This window comes from Microchirus variegatus (genome assembly GCF_963457635.1).
Source record: "Microchirus variegatus genome assembly, chromosome: 2".
Taxonomy (NCBI): Eukaryota; Metazoa; Chordata; class Actinopteri; order Pleuronectiformes; family Soleidae; genus Microchirus; species Microchirus variegatus.
In genome coordinates, this window is record NC_139803.1 from 21,243,168 (window position 1) to 21,261,132 (window position 17,965).

Consider the following 17,965-nt stretch of genomic DNA (forward strand, 5'->3'; position numbering starts at 1 on the left):
CTGAAAGACTGCTGGAGCGTTCGTTAATCCAAAAGGCATGACAAGGTATTCAAAATGTCCCATTGGCGTGTTGAAGGCGGTCTTCCATTCATCGCCCTCTCTGATGCGAACCAGATGGTACGCGTTGCGAAGGTCGAGTTTGGAGAATACTTTAGCTTTGCACAGAGGGCTGAAGGCAGCGTCCATAAGCGGTAGCGCGTATTTGTTGTGGACCGTGATCTCATTGAGACCACGATAGTCGATACAAGGGCGCAGGGTGCCATCCTTCTTCTGAACAAAGAAGAAACCGGCTCCGACAGGGGATGAAGAGGGACGAATGAGACCAGCGGCCAGAGACTGGTTGACGTACTCTTCCATGCATGAGCGTTCGGTCTGGGAGAGATTATACAGCCGTCGGGAAGGTAATGTGGACCCCGGAAGCAGGTCAATGCCGCAGTCGTATGGTCGATGGGGAGGAAGAGAGAGAGCCAAGTCCTTGGAGAACACCTCCCCGAGGTCGTGGTACGCCGCCGGAATCGTGGAAAGATCTGGTGGCTAGGGAACCGGAAACGGAGAGGTCGAAGGAGCGGGCAGTGCTGAGCGGAGGCAGCGGGAGTAACATGGAACGCTCCAGCTGGAGAGTTGCCCAGACGACCAGTCGAACCGGGGATTGTGGAGCGCCAACCAGGGCAGGCCCAGCACGATCGGGGAGGAAGACGACGGAATCAGGAACAATTGAAGCAGCTCGTGGTGGTTGCCGGACAGGACCAGGGCGATGGGTCTGGTGCGATGAGTGACTGTGGCCAGGATCTTGCCGTCGAGGTCGTGGATCTCCTTCGGAGTCTCGAGCGGGATCGTGGGGATCCCGGCCTGGAGGGCAGTGTCCAGGTCCAGGAAACAGTCGTCTGCGCCCGAATCGACCAGACAGGGGAGCGTGATCGACTTCTGGTCCCACCGGAGTTGACCTGGGAGGATCACACGTTTCTTTGTGGCCCGGGAAACGGCACCGCCTGCCAACACTCCTGCGTGTGTTGGAGGGCTTAGTCCTTTAGGGCGTACTGGACAGTTTGCCCGTTGATGGCCCAGTTCGCCGCAGTAGAGGCAGGCCCCGCTTCTCACCCTCACCGTCCGCTCCGCGGAGGTGAGTCGAGTACGCCCCAGCTGCATCGGTTCAGGTGAACCAGGAAAGGTAGAAAAAGGAGGCAGAGGAATGGGAACCGGATTGTGGGGACGTGAGTGGCTAGTGACGCGCCGACTACTCGCCGTTCTCTCTCGATCCCTCTCCTGGATGCGATTATCGAGCATGATACACAAGGCAATGAGTGAAGCTAAATCGTGGGCGTCGTTCCGTGTTGCTAGTTCATCGCGTATTTCTCTATTCAGATTTCTAACGAACATAGCGCGCAGCGCCGCGTCGTTCCACGAACTCTCCGCAGCGTGAATGCGGAACTGAATAGAAAAATCGGCCACCGACGAATTGCCCTGTTCAGTGTTGATTAATTTGGTGGAGATGTCGGACTCCTGAGGAGAGTGATCGAAAACCTTGCGCAACTGGCTGGTGAACGACGAGTAGCTAACTGAAGCGGGGGCTGCGTTGGATAGCGTGGCCGTTGCCCACTGAGCGGCTCGCCCCGACAATAAGTTTACCACGAAGGCAATTCTGGCGTTGTCATCGGGGTAGGTGCGTGGTTGTAAGCTAAAAACTAGCGAACATTGAAAAAGGAAGCTTGTGCATTTACCAATCTCCCCGGAGAATCGTTCGGGGATGGGGACAAAAGGTTCCCGCGGCGAACTAGTGGAAGTGGCTAAGCTAGCGCTACTAGCCGCAACTACCCGCTCCGCGCTAGCGGAAACGGAAGTGGCGGAGGCTACGGGAGGGTCAGCCGACCTAGCAGCATTAGCCATGAGTTCGCGGAGTGAAAGAGAGATCTTAGACAGCATCTGACTATGGCGCCCGATGAGTACGCCCTGGGCGGAAATAGCCTGCTTAAACGCGTCAAAGTCCGCCGGGTCCATGTTGGTCAGATCGTTATGTAATGATTAAGTGGCGTGGACCCGAAAGCAGACGGAGACGGAAAGCTATTTCAAAACAATATAAATTTATTTACAAAAATGTGTAACATAAAACGACTTCCCAAAAGTGGGAAGCGATAGGGGATAGATGGAGGAATAGGAGGAAAATTGTCCTTGCAGCTACTGCGGGGGTGACTCGGCAGGTCGGCGGAAATCCAGAGTGGAAACAACTCACGAACGTGGCACAGGAGATCCCAGGAGAATAGGGAGACCGGAACAGCCAAGGAGTTGAAGACCAGCAGGAGACGTGACGACCTGGAGCGGAGACGAACGGGTAAGTAACTTTGTGAGGTAAGTACAGCGAGAGAACTAGCAGCATGTCTTTACCCATGTAAGTTCGAAAACGATCTGACACCGGTGAGGAGAAATGGCTCCGCCTTTAAGCCCCGCTGATTACACATCTGGTGCAGGTGAGGAGGAGCCGCGCAGGTGCAAATGATCACCGGTGTCTGGGAACTGGGTCAGCCACGCCCCCTGCAGAGTCAGAGGAGAGGGAAAGAGCAGCAGCCACAAAAACAACACTAATAATAAAATTGAGGAGAAGGTGCAGGTGGAATCGTAACATATCCAAGCAGAACAAAAAGCTCATTCATTCTTAACGATTTAAACAAATCCGAAATTTCAACTATTCGTACAAAATACTTAAAATTCCCCATTCCCCCCAAGTATAAAGAAGTTCACATTAAAACTATAAACAACATTTATCCTTCAAATGAATTTATGAAAAGCAGATTCAAATTTGTGGTAGAAAATTGTTATATATGTAATATAGATTTGGAAACAACGGAGCATGTGTTTTATGAATGTAAGACTGTCCAAAATTTGTGGAAATCTCTCCACGACTTAATGTCGTCCAGTTCCACAGACATGGACTTTTGGTCCTCTCAAAATATTCAATTAGGGGTAATCCTCAAACACAAAAAGACTGAGTTTTTAGTGAATAATCTCATTATTATCACAAAATTTTACATACACAAATGTCGATATGCTAAATCCCCCCCCCCCCCCCCCCTCTTGGCCCGCTCTTAAGAATGAACTTTCCCTGTTACAAAAAACTCTGAAACTAATAAATAGTCCCCAGGCAATTAAACTGTATACATTTTTAGTGGAATTGAACATTTCATAAACCCCTTGTATGTAATTGTTTTTGTATTTACTGGTCTTTTTACTTTTATGTTATTTATTTACTTATTTATTTTCTATTCTGTTTGTTTTTTATTTTATTTTATTTATCTCTCTATTTTGCCCTTATCTCTTTCCTGATTCTTGAATATGTTGTATGTCTGATTTAGACTTGAGATTGTCATTGTCAGAATTCCTCTTATTGGTTCCTCATAGGAGGTGTGATGTACTGTGGAGATATGTAGAATGTTGTCGTTTTTTAGGAAAGTTTATCATCATCCTTGTTTTGTTAATAAAGCATTTAAAAAAAAACAAAAACAGGTTGGTCGAAGACCTGCACGACAGCGCCCCCACAAACCCGGAGCACTTCCATTGGTGTTTTGGGGTTTGCAGTGCATTTGCCCCTGTCGGCCACCGTAATACAAGGACTATCTTTATCTTATCTTAACGATATGTGTGTAGTTAACTTAAAATCGTCCCTGGGTGGGCTTGAACCACCAACCTTTCGGTTAACAGCCGAACGCGCTAACCAATTGCGCCACAGAGACTATGCACTTCCTTTTCGAGGCTGGCCTGAATCCATGACCTACCTGTATCCGAAGGGTTTTCACATTTATTTCCACTTGCCGTATCCAAGTTATATTCCTGTTCACATGTATCCAAGCCTGTCTAGGATCACCAATGCATAGAAATATTCCTTTGACGTTCCGGTTATGAATGACGACCAATAGGTTCAAACAGTAAGACAACGTAATCCAATATCACGTACTGACCAGACGGTCAAAAAACCTTATTACACCTAACTTAATAAGCTAAAACGGACACATGAAACCCTAGCCTGCTAGACATTCTTAGTACATATATCAATGCATCTTTATATCATAGCCAGCAAAGACATCAAAGTGCCTATGGTGTCCTTTTAGCCAAAGAGCAAAATTAGCAACGAAGCTACACATATTTAACAAAGGCTTAAGGCCAACAGTTGACGTTAACTATTTACAAATGACAATGTAACAAGTAATCCTGTACCAACCACCCAAATCAACCCCAAACTAAACCCAACATTGGCTCCTACACTTACTATATCTTTTGTGTCTTGCTTCTGTTTGTATTCTCAGCAAAGACGGAGCAGGGCACTGGATAAGAAAGACGGTTTTTTATTTTCGAATCAAGTCCAAGTCAAAACGTCCCTGGGTGGGCTTGAACCACCAACCTTTCGGTTAACAGCCGAACGCGCTAACCGATTGCGCCACAGAGACTGTATATCTTAATGTGGGCGTGGCCTACACCACAATCTACCTGTATTCAATTGAAAAACTGCTCTATTTAATCTCATATACATCATGTACATATGTTGTATTGGGTAGTTTAATGGAATTTGTATCAACGATCTTAATCTGAAAATGAAAATGCTGAAATGGGCTGTAGTAAAGATGTAAACATACCATAACATGGACATACTTCAAACATGACAGGAACAGGAATTGGAAATCGAGACGCTGTAGTACATATGCCCGGCCTGTGAGTGGTGCTGTAACGCTAGAAGAAGACGCTACACACATTACAGGTACATCCATAATAATAATAATAATAATGTATGTTATGCTATATTATAGTTCACTATGGGTGAGCATGGCATGAAAAAGTGTCATATTTAACTCCATATACATTAAAGGCTGAGTAAGTACATTTACTTTAGGTATATACTGTATCTGTTTACAACCCCCCCCCCCCCCCCTCATGCAGGCAGAATAATGACTCATTTTCTTATATTCATAGATTTATTTTGCATCTCATACAGATTTAAGAGAACGATTTATTTTCTGAACAATGCAGTATGTGAACCCTTTTGAATAGTATCATAAATTAAATGCATGAATTAGAAGAACATGTGCCCCAGATTAGTTAAAATATAATTGAGACTGTAAAACACTATGATTAGGATTGACACACCTCCGACAGATGATTTCATTCCACCGTGGTTGTTTTTAATATATTATTACACGTTACAATCAGAGTTGGTTGCATCTTATTCAGCAAGATTGTCATGACATGAGTATTAGATCTTGATAAAACTTTAAATGTCACTGCCACATTCGAGCACAGTAGATATGGGCCAACATGCAACAAGGCACAAAGCGCTATTTTTCGAGAAAACACTTCCAACATTTGCCAATTGAGAAAAATAAAGTGACTCTTTTCAAGTGTCTATCTGAGCCAGTCATAAATCAACTTGATTTGGTCTCAAACCTTTACATATACTCATTAGTTTTAGCATATAAACGTGTTGCAAAGTAACTTCACTATGTCTGTACTACAATTGTAAATCGTTAAATGTAGTGTTGTTTACGCATGACCAGGAGGTTCAAAGATAATTTTGCAGGACAACTTTTAAGGAGCAATACATACTGACCATTACTTGGACAGAGCTTGGCCCATGCTCTGCACTGTACACCTCCACCTAAAATGTTAAACTCTACCCCTAACCCAACCAATACAATGGCTGCAAACAGTGGTTGCTAACTTATTAACCATGGTAGGTTTAACCTTAACCCAGAAAAAAAACACCAAAGGGAAATTCACAGTCTGTCATCAGTAAAAAAAACAAGTGCATATGGTGGTGGCTTTGCAGGTGGTTTTCCAGAGAAAACGTCATGGAAATCACTCACAAGTCAAGGTTGACTATAGTCTTTGCACTGGGAGTTGTTTTTGCTGTTTTTTGTCTCAAACTCCATCTCAGCTCTTGTTCTTGTCTCCAGCTGATGTGGGCGGAGTCTTCTGTGAGTTATCTAAGGCGAGCTGCATCGCCCAGATGCTCAGAGGCCTCATGTAAGCCAACGAGCGGAAGCAGCCCTTCTCATTGTAGGCTTCGGGAGTCTGGAACGCCATGCCACATCTTTCCCACACGGTCCGGTAGCAACCTTCTGCTGTTCGCAATCCCTCGTCCCGCATACCCTGAGTAATCAAAACAACCAAATAAGTGTGAGAAGTTTTGTTAGCATTACTCTATTATGAGTAAAGCCATTTTGGATTTGTATATTAATGTCCACTTGTATAAACACACTTATAGGTAATATATTAATTTTCTGCCGGTTAACTCAAGTAAGACTAAGTAAGCCTAAAGGGAACACTTTTTGACAGACTTGTTCTCTCACAGAAATCAACACCCAAGCAAATTCATATGCAAAAAAAAAATTTAAAAAACAACACCACAGGCAAACGCCCTTTTTTGTGGGTTTAAGCAGGGTTTGCAAATCCTGTGTATACCTTATACTCATTTTGTCCTCGACAAACTCACCTCATGGATCATAGTGGCTGCCAGTCCGTACACGACTCCAGTCCAGACCTCATCCGACTGGACGCTGGAGCGGTCGGGCACTCCTTCAGGACGCATGCCGTTCACTGCCCCCAGCTGGCCGCCAGCGAAGCTCATTACATTCAAGTCAAAGACGGATTTTAGTGTGGTCAGAATGTTTTCTTTTGGGAAAGCCTAAAGGGAGGAAGCAGTGTTCAGTGTCAGAATCCTGAAAACATTCCCGTTCAAGTTCATGGTAACCTGTCTGTCCTTTCAAACCTTCACACGATGTTGAACTCTAATCGGCTCCACACGACTCTCAGTATAGCTTTGTGTTGCAATTTTTGAGTCAAACCTTAATCATAAGATCGATATTACATGTGCATAGTACATAAGTCGTCAGCTGACAAACATTTGCTTTGCGTTTACTTGCCCGATAGTCTCCCTCTCCCAGCCCTGATGCTTTTAGGAACCAGTGGCCAGCACACTGGTCAGACATGACACTGTTTGAATGGGCTCCACCACTGCTGTCATAGTTGTAGTACTTTCCTAAACATGACATTAAATTAAAAATAAAGTCTCAAGCAGCTGATTATCACTCATTATTTGGACTATCCTAAACCTGCAAGATTATGTATCAATACTGCATATTAGCGCCCGAGAAACGGGGGGGGCGTTTGAACTCACCGTTCCACAGAAGTTTTTCGAACGCAACGCTGCCTCGGTCTAAGATGTCTCTGTAATATTGGTACGACTCCTCGTTGTCCAACAGTCTGGCAATCTTACACATCACACACAGGGATGCCAACCACAGCCCGCCACAGTACGCACTGTTAAAACACATAAAATCAACAACAGTTATTTTTCTTATAATGCGATCTAAATCTTACACACTTACAGATTATATGTACTTGGCCTAAGACAAAATATTACTTTATGTTTTTTTAAAGGTGCCATATGTAAGAATGTGGCCAAAAACGGTTACTACATTCAAATTCAAAATACCAAGGTCTTTGAGGTTTTTCATTTTCTGACGTAACTGGCAACCCGTGGTTGCTCAGCAGCTGAGGCTCTACTGACTGCAATGATTGGTAGACGGCGGTAGGTGGCGCCACATTCCAAAACATGATTTCAAAACATAAACATGATTTGCAGTCTGCAAAATATTTTTTTTAATGCAAATATTCTGCCTGTACTCTTTGTTGTTGGTGAGTTCAATATGTTATATGAACATTATTCCTGAGTCTCTGTAACATATTAGGACGATTTAGTTTTTCCCATCCTGTCCACACACTTGCCTTGGTCCAGTCACTGTCCAGCCATCATACGTCTGGTCAGCAAATCCAGAGTTTTCTATCAGTCCATCTCCATCAAGGTCAAACTTGAGCTCTGACTCCATCACCACCTGACACATGGACAACAGTTGGGGAAACAATTATGTCAGTAAAATGGCTGTACCAGTACTGAAATTCACAGTGCTAAAACACCACTGATAACTGAAACTAAAAGCTTACTGTCATGCGTTTTTTGATGGATTCAACTCAGAGTAAAGTGTTTCAAAGACCGTCTGTTATACCTTACAGATGGGCCACATGTCCTTCAGATACTGAGTGTCCTGGGTGAGATGAAAGTCCCTGTAGACCTGCAGGACAAACTTCAGGTTCAGGTCCTTCCAGTCTGCCGTGTCATGAATGAGGTAGGCATTGACCCGCTGCCACGGCTCATCGTCTGGGAAAAGAGTCATCATAAGCCTCGTTTGTATAGTTTGTTACATTTTGCAATTATTTGCATTTATACGAGAAGTTAGAACTGGGAATGATGTCACGCATCAACGAGTTCAACGTAGCTCAGACTAGCCACTATTAGCAATACCAGTTGATAATGACACTATATGTGGTATTTTACACACACACAAAGATTCAACAGTACAATGTGTACGACCAATTTACCGTTTGTCTTCTTTCCATCTTGAATTTATTGTCAGTGTGTCATGTCACGTTATTTATGTAGCTACCACAGCCAGTGGTGGGGAAACAAGATTTATCAGGAACTGAGAGAAAATTCACCATCACAACAAAATATGTTTTAAGGCTTTGCAGAACTGAGAAGAAACCTATGATTGCCTAAATTTAACCAATGTTTTTAAAGGAACTAGGACTTCCCTTGGGAGTTGTAGTCTTGTAATTGCGGTCTTACCTGGGTCTCCGATGTCATGAGGCACCACATTTTTGGTCTTCACATAAGAACGCTGCCCGTTCATCAGATGGAGTCTCTCTGTTGTGTCCTGCTGAATCACACTGCCGGCTGAGAAGAGAAGAGAGTGATGCTTGGTATGGACTTTATCGAAACACACACACGTGCTTTAATAATTGAAAAAACACTGACATAAAGATTCACTCACCGAGGTCATATTGTATACTCAGAGCGATTTTGGGCCACAGCATTATGAGTGCAAAAGAGGCATAGAAGTGCACGTCGTATGTGTTGTACATTCTGTACTCCTGACCTGAGAAACAATAAAAGTTAATTAAGACGTGAATCTTTCTTCCTTATTTTTGAAGGAAAAGCACTTTTTTTTCAATGATTATAACATTAAATGAATCAGAAATACACTCTATTGTACATTGTTAATGTGGTAAACGACTATTCTAGCTGCAAACGTCTGGTTTTTAATGGAATATGTACATAGGTGTATAGAGGCCCATTTCCAGTGTTCTAATGGTACACTGTGTTTGCTAATCACGTTAGAAGGCTATTGGATGATTTCTTGTGCAATTACGTTAGCACAGCTGAAAACAGTTTTGCTGGTTCTTTAACGAAAGCAAAGTTTGAAGGTCAAATTTATTATTTTGAATAAAAATTATTATTTCTAATCTTGTCAATGTCTTGACTATATTTTCTATTCATTTTGTAACTTTTTTGACGAATAAAAGTGTGACTTTCAATGGAAAACAAAAAAAATGATATAGGTGACCCCAAACTTTTGAACGGTAGTGTGTATGTACTTTTATATGGAGGTCGCCATGTCACATGGTTCTACAACGACATTCTTTCTGGTATGTGAAGGCTACTATCGAATAATACTATCAGTTCCCTGACTATGACACACTGCACCTTTAACCAATACAATTTAAATGACATTTACCTTCAAGGTAGGCAAAACGTCCATACTCCTTGACTACAGCAGGCTGAGCTGGAAGACCCCCGTCCTCGCTGCGAATGCCGCCGCTGACGTCGGCATCCTCCGGTAGCTCGGTCCACACAGTCCCTCCATCCACCACAAAGTACAACTCATTGAACAAGGCCGATTTATACCAGGAGGGGAGAGTACTGTAATACAGAGAGGAAATACAGGCCAAGTTAAGTCAGTGCATTTCCATCGCATACCAGAAACGAGGTGATGTCATATGGATGTCGAGAACAGAAACCTGTGTCAGTTACCTGTCCTGCAGAATCGGTCTCTGCCACTCCTCAATGCTTTTTTCCCACTGTTTGTAATGTGTAAGAGCATAGTGACTGAGAGACGGGGACGCATCGCTGTTGGACCCAAAGTAACGAGTGTACCTCCTGGAAAGAGAAAACACCACAAAGTGGTCATGTCAGCAGCACAATAAGTCTCTAAATTCATCAGAAGATGCAACAAATACAAAAAAAATGTACTGTACAGTCGTGTGCGTCTGAACTTTGTATTCTCTTACTAGATCTGATTTATTTAATGTTATATTCATTGAAAAAAATGCTTTTCCTTAAAAAATAAGGACATTTCTGAGTGTGCAAAGCAGTAATCAAAGCAAAGGGTGGCTACTTTGAGGAATCTAAAATATGAAACATATTTAGAGTTATTTCACACTTTTTTTTGTTTACTGCATAATTCCATAGTTTGGATGCCTTCAGTTCAGTGAGAATCTATACTGTAAATATGAATATGAATATTCATGGGAATAAAGAAAAAACATTCAAATGAGTAGGTGTGTCCAAACTGACTGGTTGTCATTGAGATTGTCTATTTGTTTTAATTTACATTTGATCATAAATGAGAAGCTAAAAATGCATGGAATTAGATTTGTGTCAATATTTTCAAACGCCACTTTTCACAAAGCAAACAACACTTTTTTAAAGAGGCTAAATATTTGAAAAATATTGACACAAATGTAATTCCAGATTCCCAGAGTCCCTCTTTATGTGCAGTAGTGTTTATCTAGCTGCTGGTTTCTACTTTGGTTAAAATTTGACTACAAAGTGTTGTTTTGTTTGGTTTAAATTGGGCGTTTTCCTATTTCATCTCAGCGCTTTGTCTTGTTTTCACACAGTTGCTGTAAGGGTTTGCTTACATGTATAATTTAGTTTAAAACAGTAGTGTATGAATTATTTCAAATTTAGTGTATAAGTTAGTGTTTGTGGCACACAAATCATCCCAATGGCAATAAAAGATGACACGGACGCACTGTACGTGATCAAGTTACTGCGGTGAGGACTAGTAGTTCCTATATTGTCTAGTGATGCTGAGAATCGTTCCTCTACTACTACTTTTTAGACTTACATCAATTAAAGGCAATTACTGACTATCAAAATACCTTGTGCTGCATCATCAGATAACCTACTATTGTGTGGACCAAAACTCTCATGCTGTGTGAAAGACTTTTGCCAGCACAAACCAATATTTACATACTATTAGTGTGGTTGCTGCTCCTCTTTCCTCTCATTTCTGCTCTTGTCCTAATTCTTCCCCAGCAACAGATTAGGGTCACAAGAGGAAGTGCATGTATCACGTATATAAGTTGAAATGTCAGATTCTGTCAAACAACTTCTTTATTAACGACCGCTGTGTCTTCCCACACGCTCACCTCGTGACCCACCTCTGATCAACACGACCCCTTTAGCTCCTTCACAATAAGAGCTCCCACAATAAAGTTTCCCTTTGTATTCACTGATGGACATATTTGTCACATAAACGGGAAAAATACTTTCATTGTGTCAAACAATGTGGAATTTGACCAAATGTAAACGTATCATTTTTGTCAAATGCTTATCATCATTATTGGTCTGATTTCTTTTTTATCAAGATTCTATGTTGAGATTGTTTAATTTCTGATCTTCTAAATCCTGCATAAAAAACCTCAAACTGATTTTCTATTCATTTTGCAACTCTTTTAATGGAAAACACAAAGAAATTGCGTAGGTGACCCCTAACTTTTGAATGGTAGTGTATGTCAGGGACACTGACACTGAATGGAAGAATACACATGAATCAGAGTAAAAAAGAAGCTTTAGCCGTTATACCTTGCGTGTACCCTCTCTGCAGAACCAAAGGTGATTTTGGGCATGTCCCAAGCCAGACAGAACTCCAGCGTGTTGCGGCTCTGAGCCGCCACCGAGCAGCCCTGAGCCAATGCTGCTGCCACCGTGTCCCCCTTAGACGTAGGCGGGCTGGAGCCTGCAGAGGCACGACGAGAAGATTAGAGATTCATTTGGTGAGGTGAGCAAGGTCCAGCGCGTAACGTTTAAGAGGTTTTATTGACAAGAACTATATATATTACACTTTTAGAAATAAGGGTTTTAAAAGGGTCCTTTTAAACCATTTGCTTCTGAAAAACCCAGGGTTTTCAAGGGTTCTTGGTAACACTAATGGTTCCAGTAAGAACCATTTTGATCCAGAGAACCCTTTAAAACCCCTTTCCTGAATAAAGGGTTTTAAAGGGGTTCTTGGAACCTTTATAAATAGGTTCTACCTGGAGCCAAAAAGGTTTCTCCTATGAGGACAAGCCGAAGAACCTTTTATGGTTCTACTTAGCATGTGTATTTCTTCGAGTGTAGGGTGCATCGAATAACACAATTCTTGAATTTTGATATGGCTGGGTGCTAAAAGTGTTCCAATATATGTAGAAACAACACATGCAATCCATTACATGATGATTTATTGGGGCCACCGTGCAGCTGTTTTTGTTGGATAAAGTGTTAAACCAGACTGCAGCTCAAGAAAACTGAGGTGATCTTTCTTTTTTTGTGTTGGGTATGTATTATTACATATTACTATCAAATCTGTAGTTGTGTCTTTGTATAGTCATATTTATAGGTATTTGGTGCTCATTACGCCTAGCTAACTTTAGCTAGCAACAGTTTGCTAACCACAGTTAACTATCTATGTTTCAATATTTAGTATTCCAGAGTGGACAATGTCATATTCAGAGTATTGATGTCTCATGTTTATTGAGAGTAGCATTGTAGTTGTTTCAGTAAATGAACATTTAAAATATAAGTATATTTGCGAGCACAGCTAGCTACTCTGGTAGTGATGTAACGGTAAGTTATGATGAAGTTAGACTATGTACACATCAAAGTATTTTGCATGTTTTGAAGCAGAATCAGACTCATAAATCAATGAAGGTGGGAAAAACAGAGAGAGTGGAGAAGTGTGATTCCGTGTTCACATCCTTTCTGGTCTGTGAAGGCCACCGTAGTTCCCTCACAGAGTTGTTTGTTGCATTCTGTAGTTTCACCATTAGATGTCACTAATTATTATACCCGAATTGTATAAAAAGATTGTATTTTTTTCCAAGAACTACGAGTTTATTCTTTGCTGACATTATTGAGCGTTTATCTCTATTTTCGTTTTGAAAATACTGAAGTGGTGCATCCTTGTAGTGACTATATTACTTTGCATCATACTATGATGTTCATTTCTCACATTAAGTGAATGTTAACATCCGTTAAACACCCTCCACTGACCTGTGGGAGAGTCCAGTCGTCCATCAGTGATGAGGTCACTCCACAGATCACTGCAGGTTCCCTTTGGGCTGAACGCTGTCTGGTGACTGACCTCTCTGTCCGGCTGTTAAAATATGCACACAAACAAAAGTTGTCACACACACAGTATTGGTGAATCTAAGCCCTGCTGCTCATTAGCACAGCAGATTTGAAACGGCTACTATTCCTTCATACCTGCTCTCTGGCTGCGACGCACAGCGTGTAAGGGTTCACTGTAGTGCAGTGATGCAACAGGACACCAGACACAGCCTCCCCGTCCTTCTCCAGATGGAACGGTTCATTCCAGTGTCCCCCGCTCTTGTCGTTCTTGTGCCCTGAGCCGTTCACCATAGTAAACATGATAGAGACGTCTAGATCGTAGTCATTCTTATTCTCTATGTCCCACACAAACACAGCCACTGGGAGACTGGAGTCCTAAGAACAATGATTTCATTATTAGATGTTTGTACGGAGGACGAGCTTTGAAAGAAAACATGTCAACCTACACCGTCTGTGATCTTTGATTTGAGGAGAATGCATGCAAACAACTGGACTCAAACGCCTCCATGCTCTGCACTAGAGCATTTTTGGACTGAATTTATGCTGTCACCTTATGGAATTAAAGATTTTGAACTTAATGGATGTTAAAAAGACAAGGAATGACGCTCGACAGCTAAATTTGTTTTAGTGTGTGATGTAAAAGGTCAAATGGAAAAACCCCAGATACCATCAGGCTGAATGGGGGGCATATTTGATTCAGTGAATTGTTTCCCTACGAGTGCTTGCATGGTGCTACAACAAGCAGCACAGTAATGAGATTAAATGGAACAGTTGACCTAAAACCATAGACTAAACTGTGCATGTAAAATACTGGAGTGTTTACATCGTCTGTTATGTGAAGGCCACCTGATGCTACTAAGAAAGGGAGGGGTGAGCAGAGTTTTAGTTTTGAGGTTTGTTCGAATCTGCGGTCGCACCATTAGATGTCACCAAGTCTTACTCACTCAATCTTTAGGTCTAATCTAGGCCAGTGTTTTCTCAATCCTGGTCGTGGGGAGCCACTGTCCTGCATGTTTTAGGTGTCTCCCTGCTCAGCCCCAGGACCAGGATTGAGAAACCATGATCTAGGCTCATCCTAATCCTGAAGTTACCTGGTATTCGTGGGGAATGACAGGAGAGATCTGTCTGCAGGTCAGGGTGACATTCTGTCCCGGCAGGTGGTAGACAGTCCAGGCGCGGGGGTACAAGGCGTGATAGAAGGCATACTCCCCACAGAAGCCCCAGTTCCAGCCTTGTAATGTGGATGGTCGCTCTACAGAGAGCACCTGCTGGTAAACGGTTTGCCCTCCGCGACGCAAACAAACTGTGAACTTAGAAAAGGAAAAAAAAAACAATAGTGGATTTTTAATCCATTTTTTAACAGTAGAGAGTGACACTCATTTCAAAATAATGGCTATCGAGTCAGAAAAACATGACCCATAAATGTAAACAAACAGCCAACATCGTTTTAAGCCATGTTATGAGGGCCTACTTTATCTCACCACGTGCCTTAATGATATGTGACGACTTATCGGTGGTGTAAATCTAGCTCTTGCAGGTCATGAGAGAATTTGCCGGCGTTCAGATTAAATGACTTAAATGCTTTGACACGAGTCTCAGTCAATTCAAGAACCTGTGTACCTGGTTGGCTGTGACAGTTGTGTAGTGGTACATTCCTGGGTTGAGTTGCCATCTGCAGAACTCTCCCCTCCAGCCTCTTGTGATGGTACCTCCTCCAATACCACCGAGTGGAACACCTGCATATCAGGAGTGGAGAAAACACTCAGAGTTCAATTTGTGCTGCTTGCTCATCCCTGGTGAGATATTAAACACTGAACTCCTGTTCTGAAGACAGAATTGTGATATGGTCGTCGCCATGTTGAGGTTTTTCAGCTGGAAGTTCAGAGGTGCCACATGTTTACTGACTGTGAATCAAGTAGGTCATCTCCCCGCAGATTTCTCTCACCATAGAACTTCAGCAAACCTCCTGAGCATGCATACATACAAATTCGTTCTGAGACAGACGTGAACTCACCGTATATTTGTTTCAAGGGTACCGCATAGAATATGTCAATGAACGGAGCCTTCTTTTCCACGCGGGTCTTCTTGTACCACCATTTTATATACCTGGTTGAACGTAAATACAGTACACCAATCACATTACGATAAGTGACAGTATGTGTATGCTGATAATATGCTATATTATTTCTTTTGCTAAATGTCCCAAAGGCCTGTACCAGATTGGATAATAGAAATAAGAAATAAGATAAGAAATTGTTCCACTTTGCTGCTCCATTAGCTAGGAACACCGGAATCTCAGAGCGCTGGTTAGTGGATGGTTTGAATTAACTCTGGATAACATAGATGATGTGTAGATGTTTGACTGATATGTTAATTCACTATATGCTAACAATTCTATGGTGTATAGTTTAATATTTTATGAGCATGTAACTGTAGGTGTTCATTTTCTCTGCTTCTTGAGACGAGACACAACACATTCAGGCACAAATATTTGTGTTATCCTGTTCAATAACATTACAATAATAACGTTACAGATGACGGCACTGTTAGTTTTAATACTGTTGCAAAATGAGTATCTGATCCATTACTAATTTTTAGTCTCAGTTCTTTTCCAAATAAAGTTGTTTTGACAAATCTTAACTGATCTTGGGCCCCAAAGGTAGCCACACACCAGGGCAGAGAGAGAAGAGAGAGAACTGTGCAACTGCACCAGGGACACAATTCTACATAACTCGCCTGATGTTTGTAATGTGAGCATTTTTTGTATATGTCTTTGTGCAGCACTCTCTTTGCACAGGGTTTGTAGGGAAATTAAACAAAATATATACAGTTACAGGAGACTGAGACCAGGGCCTCCAAAGTTCAAAGTCTGTAAGTAATCTATTATGGTTTGCAAAGCTAGGCCCTTGGATTGTCAGTGTTTGGTGAAGGAGGGAGGTAACTTTGCGATCAGCATTATGATTAAAATACACTCAACAACGACAGAAACACAAGTTTTTGGTTTTGCTCCCATTTTCCATGAATTTAAGTAAAAGATTTCCTCAGAAGTGAAGATGCCTCTTGGATGAGAGGTGAAAATGACGTAACTCAAGCTAGTTCAGTTGCCTACAGCTAAATAATTTTTCTTACATGAGAACTCCACCTTTACTACAATAATCCATCCAACTGGCAGGTGATCAACATGCTGATTAAAGAACATGACTGTTGCACAGGTGTGCTAATCTAAAGCGGGCAGCTCTTTGTGCAAATACACAAATGTTGGATTCATATTTTTGTTGACAATATGAATTATTCATGAATAAATTGAAAGAGCCATCCAGTGCAGCTGCAAGCCTGCCTTGCATGAGAAAACAGCACCTGACTTTCCCGCAAACAATAACCTCACACAAAAGCACATTCTAGAGGGGAAAAAACGCTTGTGGAGAGTCAACACAGAGCAAATGAACGGTAACATTTTGAGTGTGTTATTTGCCATGGGCAGGTTACAACATTATGCAGATTCTATTGTCCTGCAGGTGGAATGCAATGACTGGTTGCCACCCTAAACTCAAGTTGCAAATACAGGCAGAGTACACAAACCTAAACCCAAGGCGATCAGAAGCTCAGCACCAGAAGACCTGTTCAACTGCTATTTAGACAATCATATGGCAGTACCTCAGTGGATTTAGGCATGTAGTCCTTTAACCTACTGTATGCAGTTCATCAGTGTTTGTTGAAAATATTGACAGAAAATCTCTGGTATCAAACCACTTTGACAAATATGTAGAGAGCCACGCAGGAAGTACTGAACCAATCTTTTTAATTAACTGATTCTATTGATTCAGTACACAGCAGTTTTGTGCAGCTGTGCCATGACAACCCCACCCACGTCAAGGATGTACCATAGTAACGGACAACAATTACCTTAACACAGAGTTGGTTTAGGAACTGTAGTTTGACCTATGGCGATGTGAACTTTAAACAAATTCTTTGTTTGATCTATCAACTGTATTTTTTGAAAGGAGGACAACAGTTAGTACATCTTACCTGACACCAAAGCCAATGTGTTCCCAAATGTAGGACAGCGAGATATCACTTCCTTGATAGGGCTGTCTCTTCTCCTTGAACTCGTGTGCCAGACAGATGCGCCAGCCCTCCTCGGGTACACCATATCCCATCTCCTTAGAGACATACCTACTAATGAGGTCTGCTGTGGATTTCTCACCCCACTCATCTGTCATTTTGGACAAATTTCCAGCAGCGCAGAGCTTAAAATACAGAATGGGTGTGGACAGGTCTTGTGGAAACAAGCACAGACCTGTCACCACCTGATTTCAAGAGAGCCAAATGTGCCCGTCAGCATGAAGCAGACACAGTAGCAGTGAAGTAGTCGCTGTGAACGGCTTCTGGTTATTTCAGACTGAAAAAAAACCCTCCTCAGCTGACAAGTTTTTAATACTCGCAGAACAGGTTTTCTGGTTTTATCCAGGAATTCCTTCACAGATTATGTCCCAATCCTACCATTAAGTTATCAGTTTCCACATGATCAATCGGGTCTCTAGATCATATCCACAGGGGCAAATTATATCAGTTTCCTTTACCACAAACTCAGATATCCTGTATTTTTAGAGATGCCACTTTGTTCTCTGAATGGATGATAGCTTGACACAGTGAGACTGAGGATCTCAGTCAGTTAGCTGGTACACCTACAGT

At 42.2% G+C, this 17,965-nt stretch overlaps 1 protein-coding gene across 1 annotated transcript; it reads right to left on the reverse strand.

The window, feature by feature from the left end:
• Positions 1 to 5,292: 5,292 nt before the first annotated feature.
• On the reverse strand, positions 5,293 to 17,736 carry gba2 (glucosidase, beta (bile acid) 2). The gene is made up of 17 exons (XM_083903480.1): positions 17,300 to 17,736; positions 15,288 to 15,379; positions 14,894 to 15,009; positions 14,365 to 14,583; positions 13,409 to 13,648; positions 13,196 to 13,298; positions 11,750 to 11,903; positions 9,911 to 10,036; positions 9,615 to 9,799; positions 8,871 to 8,975; positions 8,666 to 8,773; positions 8,046 to 8,197; positions 7,762 to 7,874; positions 7,157 to 7,299; positions 6,903 to 7,018; positions 6,473 to 6,664; positions 5,293 to 6,129 (listed from the first exon to the last, which is right to left on the reverse strand). Exons 1-17 carry the CDS (start codon positions 17,491 to 17,493, stop codon positions 5,911 to 5,913), a joined length of 2,577 nt encoding a protein of 858 aa, XP_083759606.1. The 5' UTR covers positions 17,494 to 17,736; the 3' UTR covers positions 5,293 to 5,910.
• Between the last annotated feature and the right edge of the window lie 229 nt (positions 17,737 to 17,965).